This window comes from Syzygium oleosum, unplaced genomic scaffold (genome assembly GCF_021117445.2).
Source record: "Syzygium oleosum isolate NSW1041296 unplaced genomic scaffold, Sole_v2.1 Sole_v2.11, whole genome shotgun sequence".
Classification (NCBI taxonomy): domain Eukaryota; kingdom Viridiplantae; phylum Streptophyta; class Magnoliopsida; order Myrtales; family Myrtaceae; genus Syzygium; species Syzygium oleosum.
The window spans coordinates 3,869,914-3,889,222 of NW_026607495.1; the positions used below are offsets into that span (position 1 = coordinate 3,869,914).

Genomic DNA, 19,309 nt, shown 5'->3' on the forward strand with positions numbered 1-19,309 from the left:
GACAAATTAACCCCAAACTAAGTTTTTGACCGCCAATAACTCTAAATTGATACACCTGTGATAAATTTACCCTCAGTTTGTTTCCGTTAAATTTTACAATCAAATTGCTTTGTTAAATGACACGCTATAGTTTATAGATGTACCGGTTTTATGTTTTACCCTCCGTTACCAATATTACTCCGATTTAATTGAAACTAACGAAGGGTAAATTTATCACAAATGTACCAATTTGAGATTTTTATAGTCAAAAAATTAATTTATGACAAATTTATCATAGATGTATCAGTTTAGAGTTTTTGGTGGTCAAAAAATTAATTTTAGGTAAATATGTCATGGATGTACTAATTTAGGGTTTTTCGTTGTATTAACCCTAAAAACAACTAGTCCTACATTAAAAACACAAACCACATGCCATTTGCTGTAAAATCAATGCGGAATACTAGTGAATTTTGCAATTAAATCAATGCGAGAAAACAAAATCACCATAGAATTTAAATGAGAAATAAAAAAAAATAACAGAGATTTACGCGGTTCGATAACAGTAGAAGAGCTCACGCGCTCAAATATTTCACACCCTTAAGGTACAGCTAAATTCACGGTGTTGACAAATAAACAACTCATAAAAGGTGTGGGCTCGCACGAACCAGGTCATTAACAAGTGGACGGAGGGATAAGATGGACGAGGAGGATGGAGGACAGCTTTTGCCGTCGTACAATACATTAAGGTCCATTTCATAATGATAAAGCAAACACGGGTTGGGGTTTTAGGCCAGCGCTATTCAGGTGAGCATGAAAGACAGCGTTTGCCCTCGTACGAGGCCATTAACAAAGTCAAAAAGGGGAGTTACATTCTTTCTTGCTCCGTCCTGTAGACAGCTAAAAAACTAAGTCAACATATGTATCCATGTTGTTAGATTATATAAGGAAACCATTTTAGGGTCAAGTTAATTGTACTTTACATTAACTATACTTAAGTTTAATTGTATTCTCACCTCATATATATGTGTGTGTACGGTTATTGTCATTTTGCAATACACAAAATATTACATTCCCCCTTTTTTTTATCTCAATTCTCAACTTACTATTCACGGTAGTTGTCACAACGCTAGCCACACCGGCCATGTTGCTCATAGTTCTCCACTAAGACCGAAGCCTTTAGTTGTTGTTCGACATGCTTTTGCTGCTCATTTCGAAAAATACCACTGCCATCAGACTCGTTGCCCTCGAACAACCTAAATCATGAAATTTCGTCGCCAACGAACGCCGAAATATATAGATAAATAAATAGGGAAAGAAAAAAAAAAACCTCATTTTCTTACTTTGTAAGGTTTCTGGTTTTTTTATGGCAATCGACTAATTTCTCCGATCATGAAAGTCCTCTAATTCCATGATTATCGAATAGGTAATTAGGTGTAGGTATAAAGCCTACATTCAGCTAAAAAAGTTGAATTGAATTGAGATGATCCTGTTGAAAGCATGTAAGTTCAGCTAAAAAAGTTGAAAGCATGCAAAACCCCGCAATTAAATAACGAAGAATATAATTTAGTTGACGTCAATTCACGGAGGGAAAAGAAGGTGGGGTTGCCCTTGTCGACTTCCTTTCCCTTTTTTCTTCTCTTCTTTTTTTTTAAATTTTTTATTAAAATTTCTAAAATCTCCTTTTCTTTTTGGGCTAGAGTTGCAAATATAAGTGGTAAAATGAGGTCCATCTCGATCCGCCGTAGATTGGATATACAGTACCATTAAAAGAAAGCAATAAAGAACCAAGTTAATATAAGAGAGTGTACCCTTGAATTGCTCGGGGTGCACTCCAAGGATAAAATCCAGAATGCACCAAGTTGATACAAGAGAGTGAGTCGTTAAGATTGTTCGAGAAAGTTTACCAATGGAGGTATGCGAAAGCGAGTGCAGACACTAACTTACTGCTAAAACAGAAAAAAATAAAATAAAAGGGTGTGGAGGGGGGGATGAAAGGGATACTGGTGACGCTTATAGCTTTGAATTTTTCATCAAATAACTGCAATACGATAATGAATGATGCTTCGTATATTGAAATGATTCCTAACATTGGTTTATAAAGTAAGGTGCCATCCTTTTATATAGTATTGTAGAAACTAATTTTCGTAAATCACAATTCTGAATATTGTAAATCAATTTCGTAAATCAATACCAATTCGCATGTCGAACATCAATATAGTCAAGGTTTGGACTTAAAGAAACGGAAAATTTTCCATCGCATCTGCCGGCTCTTTCAAATGGTGCAAATACTTTATTGAAATAAAGTTCGAAATGTTCCAAACGACCCTTGAAATGGAGAAATGCAAATTATTAACATATGAAATGTATTCTGTGTGGTACTCAAATAATTTTAAGTATTTTGAGCAAAGGACTGCGCACCCAACTTCATATCATATGAATAAAGCAAATGCTCTATAAGGTTGAAGTTAACTTTCTCATCCTCACATTGAATAAGGATTTGCAAGTGCTCTTGAAGCATAAAGTCCCTTGTACTAATGATGGACAAGAACATTATGCACCAGATGTACTTAAGATTTCTTTCACAGGCGACTATCGTGACAGTGATCGTGTCCTCCGGCAACCAACATTCGATGGTCACCACAATTTCTCGAGCTTGAGCATATGATCTAGGGTGTTTTTCTTTAGATATGTGGAGGACGGTCTCAATTGACCACCAGTTACCGACCCGCATTGCATGCTCTGTCGATCACCGCCTAAGATCACAATGGGTCGAGCCTCCTAAGCATGAGTTCAGGTGGTGCTCGTGTAATCCCTTCCCCACCTTATCGTCCTTATCCGGTCATGAGCTTTGAGCGACCACCACGCGGTGATCACCAAACTCAAGCGACCACCGTGTGGTTTTTGGTGGCCTCAGGCGGCCACGGCATTTTGGTCTGATCCCAAGCACTTACTTGCTGGTCAGTGGCTTTGATTGATAGTGAGCACCATTTTCTTTTAACAAAATTTTTTTCCTCTTAATTTAATCTTGATTGATAGTGAACGCCTATAGGTGAAGATTTTGAGATTGCTCGCAATGCGTTTGAATGTACAAAGATTTGTTGAGTTGTTGGGGATTTAACTACAAATTTTTATGGTAATTACATTTTTGTCTTTCAAATATAATTTTTAGATGATAATAAATTCAATTGAAATCGACATATGTGAAATGTAAATGGTTTCTTTCTAAGAAAAAATAGGAACTCTCTTTTTTTTTTTCTGTTACATAATCTACCGCACTATATAAAAAGGTTTTTCCGACATTTTAAGTGTTTCCAACTCAGTTAGTTTTTTATCTTATTTGGGCATGGTAATATCTAATATAATCATAAATCATATAGATGCTAGATTTTATACGTCATTAGATTAAGCACATGCATTATCTAAAGTATATAAAAAAGATTGCATTGCATTTAGTTTAGATTACTTTCATGCATGTTTTCTAATTTAGAAATTCATATCTTAGGTGCATTAGGAATCATGTAATAACCTAGGAAATTACCTAATTTAGGGTAGGATTTAATATAAATTATTTCCTAATTTAAACTAAGTCATCATATAGATTTAGGCAGTTTCCTATTTTAACTCATAAAATAAATCTACAAAATAGTGCATGCATATCTCATATAGAATTAGTTAGTTCATCAATGCATGTTAATTTAGAACTCGTACAGACATAGCATTTAAATTAATTCACGCTTATTTCAAAGAAAAACCCAAAAAGAATTAATTACATTAGCCTAGGTCATGCATACATCACATCATTGTTTGGTCTTTAGTTCAAGTTTCGTAGAATACTTGATGCGTGAGATGATAATAAAGTTTCGCTTTTGAATTGCTTAGCGCTTTAAGCTTTTTGCTCCTTTACTAGCAATTTATTTATCACTTTAATTATTGAGTGTCGAATTCCTATTTGCACACTTATCACATGTTAGTGGCTAAAGATTTATCACTTTAATTATTCCTGTTTGCACACCTAGCATGATCACCTATCACATGTTAGTGGCTAAAGATTTAAATCGATCAAGATTGCTTGCAAAATATTTTTGAAATAAAGAAAAAAGGTACCCAAAAGGGCGTTAGATTTATTTAGCGTAATCAAATTCTGTATCCACGAAATCTCTGATTCGTAGAAGTAAAATGTTCTCCTACATTTTACTTGTATTTCTAATATATCCGTAATAGATTAGTGACAACTCCAAAATGAATTGATTTGAATGTTTAATTGATTAAATAAAAACCCTAAAGTTGTGATTAGCATGGGCTTGAGAGAGTCCGTGCTAAGTGTTTACCTAGTAATCCATTAGCTTTCCTTGGTGGTTCACCTCTAGGAAGGTCGCGACAAAGCTAAGTGAAATTTGGGATGTAACATTAGAACTCTCAGTGCACTTATACCTAGAAATAATTTCTTTTAAATATACAGTGTTACTTACTTTTGACCTATTATAGTGAGTTTCAATATTATCACATGTTGGATTTATGGTCTCGGCAGAATAAAGGTATCGTCTTAAAAGCAAAAAATCTCATCTTAAAGACTACATATAGAGCCGTATCTTAATCGTAAATTATCATTAGTGGTTAATATCCTATAGGAAATCGGAATTTGGGGTCAACGTTACACTTAGGAGTTTAACATACTGTTGATCCATTCATCAGGAATCATTCAATTCGCAAGTTCTTGCCTTTCCATTTCAATGTCTTTTATGTTGAATTATTGCTCAAGGGACTTTGTGGTCGTCCTGGGTTTCGTGGTTTACCATATTATATTCTCCTATTCCCAAAAGCACCACCACTTTTTCGATTTTTCCCACCAATAATGATGTAATAGTTCCTACGTATTCTTTTCAGAAGAACAGTATAGATTTATAAGCTGATGAGGAAAAGATTGTCCATCCTAAAAGAGTTATATAGCAGTTTTAGAACAGCAAAAGATCATCCTCACAAACTGAATAAAAAGTACTTTTAATGTCCCGTTGATATTTAAAATATTATTCAAATCTCAAAACAATATAGAAAAAGTTGTACATTGGCGAATCTACATGTCCATCATTACATATTATGAAAATCTCAGATGTTTAGGGTTAAAAAAACGGTTAAAGCGCGTATCCGACAAAACTTAGATTAATAAGTAAAAAATAAAAAATACAATTCGGACGTGCTATCGATATATCTTAATTTTGTTGGCTTTGTTCCACGACACCAATTTGCGGGTGCGAGGGTGAACTTTGACCGGGGCCAGAAGAGTCCGTGTTGGAATATTCTATTGCATCCTTTCGTTGTTGTCCTTATCTTCTCCAATCTTCTTTAAAAGATAAAATATTATATCATATACTCTGAACTTCGTACCAATTGTCAAATATATAATAAACTTACTTTAAGCCCCCCACACATGTTTGCTGTTAAGATCGAATGTGAACGTCGAAAAGATTCCGCGCTTCGCTTTTGGAACACCGCTTTGAGTCGTGCAAACACAAGTTTTTCCAACCTAATGACGTTTACCAAACGGATTATTAATCCTAAAATATATGTTTATAAATTTGATTTACAGCTGTCAATTACGGTTTGTCACGTAGGAGCGGGCGTTGCTTTGGCTGAAGATAAATAGTTAATCTAATCTAACCTGATAAATATTAGTAAAACTGACTTTTGTACATGGAATACATGTAGGGTTCATCAACGAAAACAACGCAGCGGAATATAGAACCCTAGACAGGATCCATGTGTATATTGAAATCGAGACGGAAGTTCGATACGTACATTTTGCAAATCGAAGATAAATCGGCAACCGATTGTGTCTGGATTAGCGCCCCAAGTGTTGCGCCTCTACCGGTATCCACACACACGAATGGAATTCTCCAACGATCCACGTGCTAGCGAAAGATCTTGAAGTTTCTTATTCTTGAACGCCTTTTGCTTTTCGATACTCTGTCGAAAAAACCCTAGACAGAGAACGATTCTCTATCTATTTATACAGCCTCATTATCTAGCGGAATTAAAAGAAGTGGGCCGGGCTATTTGGGCCCGCCAAACCGTCCACCTTCAATCGTACGTTTAATCGTTATCTCATAACGCACACGACCGCATAGATAATTTAAATAGGAGAATAAATTAAAATCTACTTCTTAAGTAGATCAAGGCGCATAGAAAATATTAAGTCCGTTCGCTATTATGTGCGACCCTGTAGGTTCACTAAACATTAGCAGTGTGCCCAAAACTCTTTTGGCCCACAAGTCATAAGCGGTCTCTAGCAAGATATTATGACTACCTAAGTATAGTGAAGGTCGATTTCCGACACAACCTAATCCACAACTAATATTAGAGTATCAACCTTGATTGATTCCTAGGGCAGACCACTAACAATACATTCAAAGCAATGATCATCAATGAGACAATTATTTTGTTTCCACGTAAAATTGGATAGAGAGAGATATTCTAAGAATATGTAATTCCATGGAATTTATTATAGATTTTGACTCTTTACTTTTAATGCATCATGTGGTCCGATCAAGTTGCTTCCTAAAAAGACCAATGAAAAAGCAAGTTAATTGCGTTCTCAATGGGTAAATTACATGTAATGCAAAAGTAAATTCATATAGTAACATGCTCAGAGCTATCATCTATTTATTATATCCTCAATCCAATTTCATGAAAAAAATATGTACGTAACAATTATATGTTAATAAATTGATAAAACTGAATTTTGCAATTAAAAAGTATCCGATGTAATTATATCTGTCTTATTGACGTGTTCATTTTTGTTCTTCTTGCGTGGTACTACAATTAGCCAAAATCAAATGTGGGTTTGATAAACCTATTGCACTTTAATTGTTGTAAAGAATTGTTGGGGAAAATTATCCAAAAAGTCACAAACCTATTGCGTTTTAGCCAATTCGATTCTAAACCTTTCAATTTTTCCAATTAAATCCTAAATATTTTCACATTTTGTCAATTAAATCCATCCGGCTAATTATAGCCAGCCATCCTACGTGTCTATTGTCTTCCTCTGTGTGTCTCGTCAAGTAAGTCCAAGTCTCACGTTTGTGTCGTGCGCACTTCTGTTTCCCTCGTATTCGAAATTCTAGCATGAGACTTTGTATGCCCAGTGGACGTGTGAATGTATTTTTCTCTTTCCTAAGACCTTCGCCCCTTTTTAACGTGAGTACTTCTTCTTTATATACGTGGGAAGGTTGACCTCCACTGTCCTCACAATATTCAATGCCTTTTTTCTCTCTTTCCACTTTTGGCCATGCAAATATACGAGGTTATGAGGTATTGACAAGGTTGAGGATATAATTACCGGAGGTGGCTTTCTCGTCATATAAAAAATTATGGTAGGAATTTCCAGTCTAGCTCAATTCCAACTGAATGGTTCAAATGTTCCATTAATGCAAATTACTTCATGAAGTTCATCAAAGAAGTGTTGGAATTAGGCAAGAGCCTTTCCTCCGAGAAGATGAACAAACTCTACTTTGCCAGATCAATTAGTTTTCATGGGTATGGTAGGACTCAGCTCTGAGTTACTTTGGGCTCAGAGGAAATATGGTCCATATACCGAATTGTTACCCCATGCTCTTATCTAGACCTGTCAAAATGGGTCTTGAACTCATATATTACAAATTTAAAAAATAAATAAGTCATATATGGGTTACTACAATTTTGAAAAGCTTACCTTAAATGGGTTTTAAAATTTAAAGCTTAAGATAAATAGGTCTAAATGATTTGAGTTTAGAACCCATTTCCAATCCATTAGGTTCACACACACTCTCTCTCCCTCTTTAGCCTTATAAAAATATATATATTTTAAATCGAAATTATAATTTTTTTCTTTTTCTTTTTTTCCCTTCTTCTTCAGTAGATTGCCGCCCACGGCAATGGCTGGCAACCGGCCATAGGCGAGGGACGAGCGCGCCGAAGGCCTACGAAACTCGAGCTCACTGATTTGGCGAGGCCGAGGCCTCAGCGAGGCTTGAGCTCGACCTCACCGGAATCAAGCAAGCTTGTCCCTCCCCAGTGACCGGTGGTGGGCGACTGGCCGAAGAAGAAGGGAAAAAAAAAGAGAAAATATTAAAAGGAGTGCATGAAGGAAAATCAAATTAGATTTTCCATACCAAATGATGAAAAATATTTTCTAATTCATTTTTAGGTTTAAACCAAAACTGGAAAATATTGTCATTTTCTTGGAAAATGACTTCCTGGAAAACATTTTCTAGAAATGTTACATTTTCCGCAAAACAAACGGAACGCCAATTTTAAAAAAAAAATATATATATATATATATATATAAATTATCCACTAGATTTATATTGCATGGCAGTGTTTTAGCAATATAATATATTTTTAAAAATCATGATATACAAGTTTTTTTAAATTGGGTTAAATATAAAAGTGTTTTAACAATATGGATCAGATCGGATATAAGTTGGGTATGGGTCGGGTCAGGTATGGATCAAAAAATTTACATTTCGAAAAAATTGGTCATAAACTAGTCAATAGGTCAATTTGGATCGGGTCCACACATTTGACAAGTCTACTCCTATCTAATCATTGTTGTTTTGGCAATAAAGGCCTTGTTGGATGCCGCAAGTATCCAATGCCATTCGAGATAAACTAAATTTGGCTAAACGTGCTTAATACTGCATTCTAATATCTTCGTTTCTCTTACCGTGAATTCTGGATAGATTGTAATTTGTATAATTAGGGATTAATTTGTTAGAGAACTAGGATTAGGGGGGTGATGATAAAACAAAGTTAATGACTGCTCTTGTTTGACGCCTGCCACGTGTCCACCCGTAATCTTCTCAGGAAATTCCCATATGTGATGTTGTCGGCAACTACCAAAAGCGCGCATGAAATCATTTATGTTTCTCTATTTTTCTGTTTCCAGGAGCAGGTTTTGAATAGAAATCCGTTTGATTACGCAATTTCATTTTTCTATTTCTGGAACAAATTTCTATTCCAAAAATAGGTTTGGAATAGAAATCAGAAGTACAAAAAATCTACTTTTCTATTTCAAAAATAGAAATGAGAAATAAAAATTCTTTTCATCGCTTACCCTTGCTACCGGCTGGCCACCCCCTTGCCGCCGGCCGCCTCACGCCGTTGATTGCAGGCTGCCTCCCACCTGCGTCCTTTGCCGACCGCCTCCTCCCATCATCATCCTCCGCCGTTCGCCGCTGCCTCCCGCCATCCTTCACCACGACCTGCTAGCCGCTAAGAAGCCGCTGGCCACCACCTGCCAGCCGTCGTCCACCGCCCGCTCCCTCTTGCCGCCGACCACCGTCCTCCGCTGCCCGACGCCAGCCGCCACCAGCCACCAGCTGCTGTCCTCCGCCACCGACCGCCGTGCTCCACCACATGATGCCGATTGCCACCCGGCGCCGGCCGCCTCTCGCCGTCGACAGCCACCCACCACTGTTTGCTGTCCTCTGCCGCCGTAATCCGCCGCCGTGCTTCGCCGTTGGCTACTGTGCTCCATCGCCCGATGCCGGCCGCCGCCCGACGCCTACCACCGCCGGCTGCCTCCCGCCGCCGTCCTTCACTGCGGCAGGCCAGCCGCCTCCCACCGCCGGCCACCATCCTCCGTCCCCTGCCGCCACCCGCCATCCTCCGCCGACTGCTCAGAAGGGAGAAATTTTGTGTCGTTATCAAACGAATTTCTATTTCGGAAACAAAAATTTTATGTCGTTATTAAATGCGCATTTTTGTTCAGAAACTCATCCAGGGAATAAAAATAGAAAAATTTATTTCTGGAACAGAAATATTATCATTCGCGCCCCAAATTTCTGCCTTTTGCTTGAGCAAATCATTTTCCCTAATCTAAACCATGCGTACGTCAGCTATTTCCCGATAAAATTGATTAGATAGACTCAATTAGCAAAAAATGAAAAGGTTTATGACTTAATTGGAAAAATTGAAAGGTTTAAGACTAAATTGGCAAAAGTACGGTAGGTTTAAGCCTTTTTGAACAATTTTTCGGTTTCAGATAGATAGACCGCCTATTAATGATGCACTGAAGACAAAGTCCGTCAACTAATTTTCTAGTATTATAGAATAGATAGTCCCTTATTTTAATTGTCTGATATAGCTCAAATATAAGGATGTACTAGTAATGCTATTTTTTTTTCTAAAATTATAGAAAAAACAGAGGAAGGTACGTGAAAAAACGAGCTTCTTATTCCCCAAAACCATTCAAAGCACCAAAAATCACCTAACCCATAATATTTGCCTTTTCTTTTCCTTTGTGTTCTTGAATTGTTATTATTGTTTTTTTGTATCTGTATGTTTCTTGTTGTGGTTGAAAACGCAGTAGAATGTTTTGAGCGACGATAAAGACACATTGATCCTGAATTTGATGATTTTTTTTCCGTTATTAGGGCTGTATTTTCTTGAAGCAGACTTTCTTTAGTCAATATAGCAAGTTAGCAAGAGGATCCTGCCAAGAACCTTCCTTGGTAAATTTTGTTTGTCTTTTTATTTTGGGCCAGCATTTGAAAAGCTGGTATCGACTTTTGTGTTTCATTGTTGTAAACGAAAATTGAAAGCTATCACAAGCAATGGCTTTGTTGTTTATCCATATTGACTGATTTCTCATCATGAACTTTGTCCTTGCGTATTCAGCAAGAGAAGCAGACCGTTCATCTCATTTTCCCTAAGGTGTCATCCTATTTTTCTTTATTAGGATAGACGAGGTCATACTTCATTTCATGTTGCTACATTTGAGCGACTTGTTGATCGGACAAGCTGGCTGGAAATGGGATTTGACATCGAATAACGAAATTGCCATGTACATTCAGAAGATAATTGCTGGCCTACAATTACTTGCAGAAGAAAATCAAAAATTGGAGGCGGATTATTCGTGAGTCAATTGAAAGTTGGAAGTGTTCGCGACAAAACCACTGACGCGTGCGTGGTTTTGTTTGACCATAGAAAGATACCAAAATGAAAAACCAGTTTGTAAACTAGTTTTAATAAATCTAGCTCTGTGGTTTAAGATGGTCCAAGTCAATCTTATGGACCTTCTTTAATGGTCTACGCCTTATGGATATACTTCTTCCTCCCTTAGACCATATCTCCTCGCGAAACTTGTGCAACATCTGGATCTCATCCTTTTGGCAGATTTGCACTCATCAATTGAGTAAAAATTGAACAAAAAAACTTGTTTCCTATTTTCATTCGACACAATGATCTTCTTAACTTGAAATAAATATTTTGTTCATGTTCATGAAATCGTAGAAAACCCTCCCCCATTCGTGTCCATTATGTAGTCGATCAATAGTGCCTATATTTCCTGTTTGGGCTTAGACATTGAATCACAACAACTTCTATTGTGATAAAAGAAGATTATCATCAATTACATGGCTAAAGTTAAAAGTCAAATACTCGAATCAGCATCACCTAGCTTGACTCGGCTTCAAAATACATATTTTACTTAAGTCAAATTATTCCAATAAAAAATTAGCTCAGAGACGGAAGAAGTCGATCATTTCATTCAACGATTCGTGCATGTTGCCAACGTTGCATTTCTGTGCAACGGGTGACGCACGGCGTCACTTTGGATAAAGGAATGCAGGAGTGAAATGATCTCTCACGTTACCTTCTTTTACTTTCCTTTACACGGTCTCCACGTAGAAAATTATACTATGACTCCATTTGAGAATTGATTCAATTTTATGTAGGGTTAATAACACTGATTTAAGCATTGCTGAATCTTTATTTCTTCTGTTTTGAGATTATCTTTTTTAACGACGACAAGATCCATTTTAATAATGTGAATCTAGAACCCTTGCGGGAACTGAGTTGATTGTATCCGTCTAATTCTTATGCACAGGCCAAAATTCTAAACCGCTAAGCCAACGTCATCGGATTCTGTTTTAGGAAAATACCAGACTTACTAAGATTTAGTTTATACAATTAATTTCTTAGATGATATACAGGGCCATAATTGATTTTCGTATATAACCGATTATTTAGAGGATCACTTGCAATCTAACATATCTCCTAGCAAAACAGTTTTGTAAACTAGTTTTAATAAATCTAAATCTATGTTTTAAGGTTTCAACTTTTCAACATATATTACTTTTCATCTTTTGATCAATAAACAGTTCTGTGTGGTCAATCTGGACAATCGTTTGAAAAATTGTTTTCAATTTTTGACCACGAATTCGGGTATTATATTTCCACTCGATATAGCAAGTTAGCAAGAGTTTCCTGCCAAGAACCTTCCTTGGGAAGTTTTGTTTTGCCTTTTGTTTTGGGCCAGCATTTGAGAAGTTGGTACTGACGTTGGTAGAAAGTCCTTCCTTCAGTCCATCAATCAGCCCTTCATTCAGCATCATTCGGTGCCTTTAGTTAGTCGGTCAAAGAGTACGAATACTAGCTCTAGCAGAATACCAAAACCACCATACCGTATACATCTCCCACTCCCCAAGCATAACCTTGATTATACCATTCCAACCCTGCACTTAAACAATGCTTTACACCTAGATGTCCAGTCAACTGCTACGCGTCAACGCATTTCGGGGGGAACCAGCTACCTCTGGGTTCGTTGCGGAGCTTGCTGCTTTTTATTATGTTAGGAGCAAGTGCTTGCGGGGGAAGAGGGCATTTCCATTTCGAATGATTCAATCTAGCCACGGGTTCACCTATGGGTACCTTGTTACAACTTCACCCTAGTCGAAGACCCCATTGTGGTATGCGCCAATAAGACCACCGAAAGCCTTTATTTCCTTGTTGTGAACGAAAATCCAAAGCTATACTAAAATAAAAAATCGAAAGTTATTTACATCGCATTAAGATTTTTCCCTAAAGACCAAGAAATCTTTGTAATAAGAGTCTGCTAGCCTAGCGTTACTGCTATGCTATATTTGTAACGGTGCTCTCGTGGGACTCATCTTTGGCAATCGGAATATAAAGGTTCCAAAATTAATTGCCAAAAATGGCACTTATGCTGTAAAACCACAAAAGCTATAACCTTTAAAAGAATAACGAAAAACATAATCTTATCATTTAGCACAATATTAAACACCTATAGGGAACAAAAGTTAATGGAAACCCAGCTTTTCATATTTAATTTAGGTTTTGGTAACTAGTCTCACCAAAATCTCAAACTAATAATAGTACATGTTTTTGAACTCTGCATTAGGTGATCATGACTATAGCGAAAAATTTGTGCTAGTGACATGCTCAAGTGAGGATATTTACACACTATTTTGTAACAGTAGTCATGTATATGATTAAATGTCCTTTTATATAATATACAGTTATAGCAATAATACACAAACGGGACAAACCTCGGGAATTCTAATCTAACAAAGCAAAACAATATTTCTTTAACTCCCAATAGGATTTCGACCAAAAAAAAAAAAAACTCCCAATAGGATAAGATTTCGTGGTCAGGAGTTGACCATCACTTTTCATGGAGTGATAGGACGGTCTTCGGAGTATATCTCAATTTGAGTTTGACCAGACAAGATGAAATGTTGGACTTTGGCGTAGCACCGTGTCTGTCATTTTGAGTTTGACCAGACAAAGATGAAATGTTGGACTTTGGCGTAGTACCGTGTCTGCAACGGACGGGTATCGGTTTATCAACAAGAAAAAGGAACGTGATAAAATTAGAAAAAAAGGCAAAAATTGATTGATAAATTTATTACATGAATAACGTAACAAATCAGCTACACCATGTCAATCGTATAACCGATGCATAAAGTACTCTTTCTTATATGATAGGTCCCTCAGAAACATCGCAAACATAAAATATGTTGTCCTCACACATAAGGTCACCTAACATGTTGCTAGGTTCGCGTATCTTCGAAGAGAAAAATAGAAAAGAAGACACACGGATTTTTTACGTGGAAAAAATCACTGTGCCACACTAGTCAAGCTCTTTAGTATCAACATCTATATTAGAATTACAAGCTTCAGGGTTACAGGTTTACAACTACAAAAGATATTATCTTGATATATAGCAGGAGTTGATGACATACATAATTATGATGAAAATTATATGTATGTCATTAATAGTAAAAGCTCTGAGCCTTAATAATACTTTTGTCTCTATCGGACTCCGTAACTCCATCACATGTATCTACTATCACCAACCTAAGTGGACAACATACTATAAGCATCACTGTCTTCTAATACACAAATCCATATTTCTACTTGGCTTGAAAAGTATGCCTTCCTTTTAGGGTTGGGGACGCGATGCATATATTATATTTGAGTGTGAAATTTATTGGTTTGAAAAGACAAAAGGTCCAACTCGAGCCATGGTAGGATACGGCAAGACCCACGTTCGTGTTTGTCTTTGTGTGGTTTATGAGCTAGGAGTGCTTAGAGTTTAAGTTTACTAATTTATTATTAAATAATAGCTAGCTACTAATAAGGAGGACTGTTGTTGACTTTTTTGATGAATCTTATACCGATAAATAGGGAAAAGGGCATTGTATTTGACTTGACTTTATATTCAATTTATTAAAAGAGGTAAGTAATTTATAATTTTTATTAATTATACTTACATTAGAAAATATTAGATGGTCCAGACGTCAGCAGCCCCATTCGATGAATGACATATGATGCCACATCAGTTGCTGGGTCCCACTTTCTCTTTATTCATTTCCGCATTTGCGTCCTCCAATTAACGAAGACGTACTCTCTCTCCCTTTCTTATTTTCTCAGCTCATCGTACCCCGCAAGATTGGGATCTGTGAGTGTAGTTTACGTAATGTAATGGGTACTCGACAATGCTACTATAAATCAGGAGCAAGTCCAATCCGTTCATCAGCCTTAGCCAAAATGAATTCATGCTTCATCATCTCCCTCTGTCTCTCCTCCTCCTCCTTCTTCATCAACATTTTCAGTACCGAGGCTGCACCCGCATATCTGTTTCATGATTGCCCAAACACCACCCTCTTCACTCCCAACTCCACCTACCGATCCAACCTCCGTATCCTCCTATCTTCCCTCTCCTCCGCCGCCACTGGCAGTGCCGACGGATTCGCCAATGCAGCTGCCGGCCAAAACCCTCCCGACCGGGCCTACGGGCTCTTCCTCTGCCGCGGCGACCTCAACAGCACCACTTGCAGCCACTGCGTGGCCACCGGGAAACGGGATATCCTCCAAAGATGCCCGAACCAGCGAGTCTCCACAATCTGGTATGACCAGTGCATGTTGCGGTACTCGAACTGGCCCATCCTCTCGGCCATGGAGCAATCACCAGATTGGGTTTTGTACGATGACATCAGGAACGTCACCGACCCAACCCGGTTCATGCAGCTCCTTGGAGAAACCCTGAACGACATTGGCACGAGGGCTTCAGCTGGCGGGTCGGTGAAGAAGGTTGCAGTGGCAGAGGCAAATTTCACGAACTCACAGAAGCTGTACGCACTCGCACAGTGTACACCGGACTTGACGGCATCAGACTGTGTCAAGTGCCTCCAGTTCGGGATCGCTAATCTGCCTCAGGGGAAGCAAGGCGGGAGGTTGCTCGCTCCGAGCTGCAACTTGAGATACGAGCTCTACCCCTTTTATAATGCCTCGGCCCTGCCGTCGCCGGCCCCTCCACCTCCTGCTCCCGCTCCGGTGACTGGACCTGAAGGTACATGTGTGTTTGTATAGCTTGTCTTCCTCCGTCCTGACTATCCTTTTTCATTAGGGTAAGTCTGATTTTCCATAAAACACTCCATTCATTAGTCGCCACGTGGCAAGTAGGTCCCACTTATCAAATTACTCCACCTCTTCTCTTCTCCCAGGATGTAACTTACTACTCTTGGAGTTGAAGAGCACTGACAGTAACACACTCTCTCTCTTCTTCTATACTTCTCTTTTCTTCTTCTTCGTTCAGAGAAAAGAGACTCACCAGCCTTGCTATGGCCTCGTCGGCTGCGGGCAAAGGTGGCCTCGTCCATGGCTGCAATGGTCTGGGCGAGGCCAGCCTTGCCATGGGAGCTCTTGAGGACCAGCGTCTGTGGCTTCGTAATGAAGCTGACTTCCATGGAGTTTGAGCTTTGAAGTTGCATCACCTCGCCAGATCTGGCGAGGGTGCCGCAACCCTCGACCGCAGCCGGTGAGGGCTTCGTGGACCTCGCCCTAGGGATGGCGACCACCCTTGCTCAGTGGCCGGCGGAGGTTGCTGGCCCTTGGCTAGTGTCCAGCAGCCCCGCCGGCCCTCTGAAGTAAAAAGGAAAAAAGGAAAAGAAAAGAAAAGAAGGAAAATAAAAGGTAATTTGAAGTGGAGACAGTAAACGGAGAAGTAACAGGGAGAGAGAGTGGGTCAAAGAGAGGAGAGAGACTTTGAAAAAATTCATCAATGAGATTTAGTTTTTTAACTCCACAGGAATATCTAACTTTATTCTAATTGAGGACTATCATGTTAATTAGATACTCTCCTTTCGTCTATCTCTCTCTCGTAAAATCCGAACACGAACACCCACAAACAAGTATAGAGTATTATTATATTACCTTGACAAGTGAAAATATCCTAAAAAATGTAAATAATTAACGCACAAAATAAAATTTAGAAGGTAAGAAAAATTGAGATTGTAATGCTGAATTTTTTAAGTATCCTTCCTCAAATCTTTCTCCACGAATAATAGAAATTTGGATTTTATTCTTATACAATCTCTCGACATCATCTTTTGGAAAGGGAATTCATAATGGGATGGGCGACAGAAATATTTAATTTTTCGTTATCAGATTAGATTATTTAGATCACAATTGGTAAAAGGTCGTTTTTACTCTATCAATGGTTATTCTTATACATTCTCTCAACATCATTTGTTCTAGACATTTGCTCATAAAGCGTACTCTTTTTCGTTTTTCTTCATTTTTCACGTTTGCTCTGGCCTATGGTAGCAATTCGAGATATGGTTTGCACATATGTAGGCAAAAGCAATAAAACTGTTGTGATAATCATTGCGGTCATCACAACCCTGGTGTTTCTCTTCCTCGTTTGGTGTATCCGTCGGAGGAATGCGACCAAGACACTTGCGGTCGTCCAAGGAGATCAAATCAGTACGAAATATGTACCGTTGTCATCTAATTGGATAGAATGATGGAACCGTGTGCGCGGGATTTACTGTTCTATGCTTTCGGTGAAATGACCATCTCGTGTTGTTTCTTCGTGTAGGCCTAACTGAAATTACAAACTCCGAGCCCTTGCGTTATAATTTAGCCACCATACTAGTCGCCACAAACAATTTCTCTCATCAAAACAAGTTGGGTAACGGCGGATTTGGTGAAGTTTTCCTGGTACTGTTACTTATCGCACTTGACAGATCTTTTGTTTAAAAAAACTTGAAAATCTTTGATTTGGTAATTTTGAAAAGTTGTGATCAGAAGCTACTCATGTGTACTTAAACATCAAAATACTAACCTTTTAGGGTATGCTTCTTAATGGAGTACTAATAGCCGTGAAGAGACTATCTCAAAGCTCAAGACAAGGTGCCGAAGAATTTAAGAACGAAGTCATTCTGCTACCGAAGCTTCAACATCGAAATGTCGTGCGGCTGCTCGGGTTTTGCTTGGAGGGTGTGGAAAAACTGCTCGTCTATGAATTTGTGCAAAATAAAAGTCTTGACTACTTTTTATTTGGTACGTCATCTTTTCAATATATTACTAAGCTATTGCTTTTCATGGTGAGGGGAATATGTGATTAGCCTTAGATTATGTGCAATGTTTCCCTATATTTTGGAACCTAAAGTTAGTTCCTTGCATAAAGTCTGTTCGAGAGGATTTATCAACCATAGCTACCCTCATTTCAATTTTACATACATGCAGATCCTGAAAAAAGTAGGCACTTGGATTGGTCGACACGTTACAAAATAGCATATGGGATTGCTCGAGGAATGCGCTATCTACATGAGGACTTTCGAATTCAGATCATCCATTGTGATCTGAAATCAAGAAATATCTTGTTGGATAGTGAAATGAACCCAAAGATTTCCGATTTTGGCATGGCAAGGATTTTCGAAGTCGATCAAACATTAGCAAGCACCGAAAGAATTGCAGGGACTTAGTAAGTATTGTTGTGCTTTGTTCTCTCCTCATTGAGGCTTATCCATGCTTAAATTGTTGATGTGTATAATGGTTCGCAGTGGCTACATGTCACCTGAGTACGCAATGAATGGGCAATTGTCAGTGAAGTCCGATGTCTATAGTTTCGGTATCCTACTTCTGGAGCTCGTTAGCGGTAAGAAGAATGGTTCTTTCTACCAAGAAGAAGGGAGCGAAGGTATTGCTATCCATGTAAGTTGCACAAATTGACTCTATAACTCTAAATGAAAATCGTTACACTAAGCAAATTCAACACAGTGAGAAATCGCATTCAATGAATTGTTTCTAGGCCTGGAAGAATTGGAGGGGCGGTACGCCGTTGGCAATGTTAGATCCTGCCATTGGAGACGCTTATTCAATGGATGAAGTTCTTGGATGCCTCAGAATTGGTTTGCTATGTACTTTGGAAGATCCAAATCAAAGACCCACAATGGCAAGCATAGTCTGTGAGTTGAGCAGCGTCCCTATTACTCTTGAACGGCCCCAACGACCGGCCTTCTTCCCTAGCAAGACAGAGAGACTGATGGAAGAGCTGGAATCGGACCAATCCACCGGTAGGTCGATGCCATTGTCGACCAATGAGATGTCAGACCAATCCACCGGTAGACCAGTATGAACCGTGATGTGAGTGGATCTTTTGTCATGATAGTCTTACAGAGACCTTGATCATAAGATCCTTCGCATTCCCACTGAGATCATCTATGAACAAAGAGCAAACACCTAAGTCCTGTATATCTAAAAGTACAAAGTGTCTTTTCTTTTAGGCTAACCATGTCTTAATCCACTGGATATGGAAGGTTGTTTATATTAATATTTGTATGTGGTTTTACTGGATCGAGGAATAGAAGTTCTTTCTCGTCTAAAGCAATAATTAATTGAAACGATTGGAGTCACTCAATAGTCATGATTTTCTCACACTACTTTTCATTATATATGATAACATATATTCTTTCGTACATAATCCGCACCGCTTTGTTGCTGTCAACATTCCGCAAATATTCCTTTGCATCACCTGCCTATTTACAAGATAATAATGGGCAGTGATTGGTAATGATGAAAAGGCAAGCAACTTCACACGAATCCTTCCATTCATATTTCCCCATATGTCTTCCACCAAATAAACACCTCTCTCTCTCTCTCTCTCTCTCTCTCTCTCTCTCTCTCTCTCTCTCTCTCTCTCTCTCTCTCTCTCTCTCTCTATCCGAGATCTTAGCCATGGCCTACAACGAGTTGAGCTAGTCGA

The 19,309-nt window shown here is 38.4% G+C and overlaps 1 protein-coding gene across 1 annotated transcript; it reads left to right on the forward strand.

Annotated features, from left to right (window-relative positions):
- Positions 1–14,808: 14,808 nt before the first annotated feature.
- On the forward strand, positions 14,809–18,682 carry LOC115673784 (cysteine-rich receptor-like protein kinase 25). Its single transcript, XM_056316156.1, has 7 exons — positions 14,809–15,610; positions 16,897–17,025; positions 17,141–17,262; positions 17,394–17,604; positions 17,791–18,028; positions 18,108–18,249; positions 18,356–18,682. Exons 1-7 carry the CDS (start codon positions 14,809–14,811, stop codon positions 18,680–18,682), a joined length of 1,971 nt encoding a protein of 656 aa, XP_056172131.1.
- Positions 18,683–19,309: the final 627 nt, after the last annotated feature.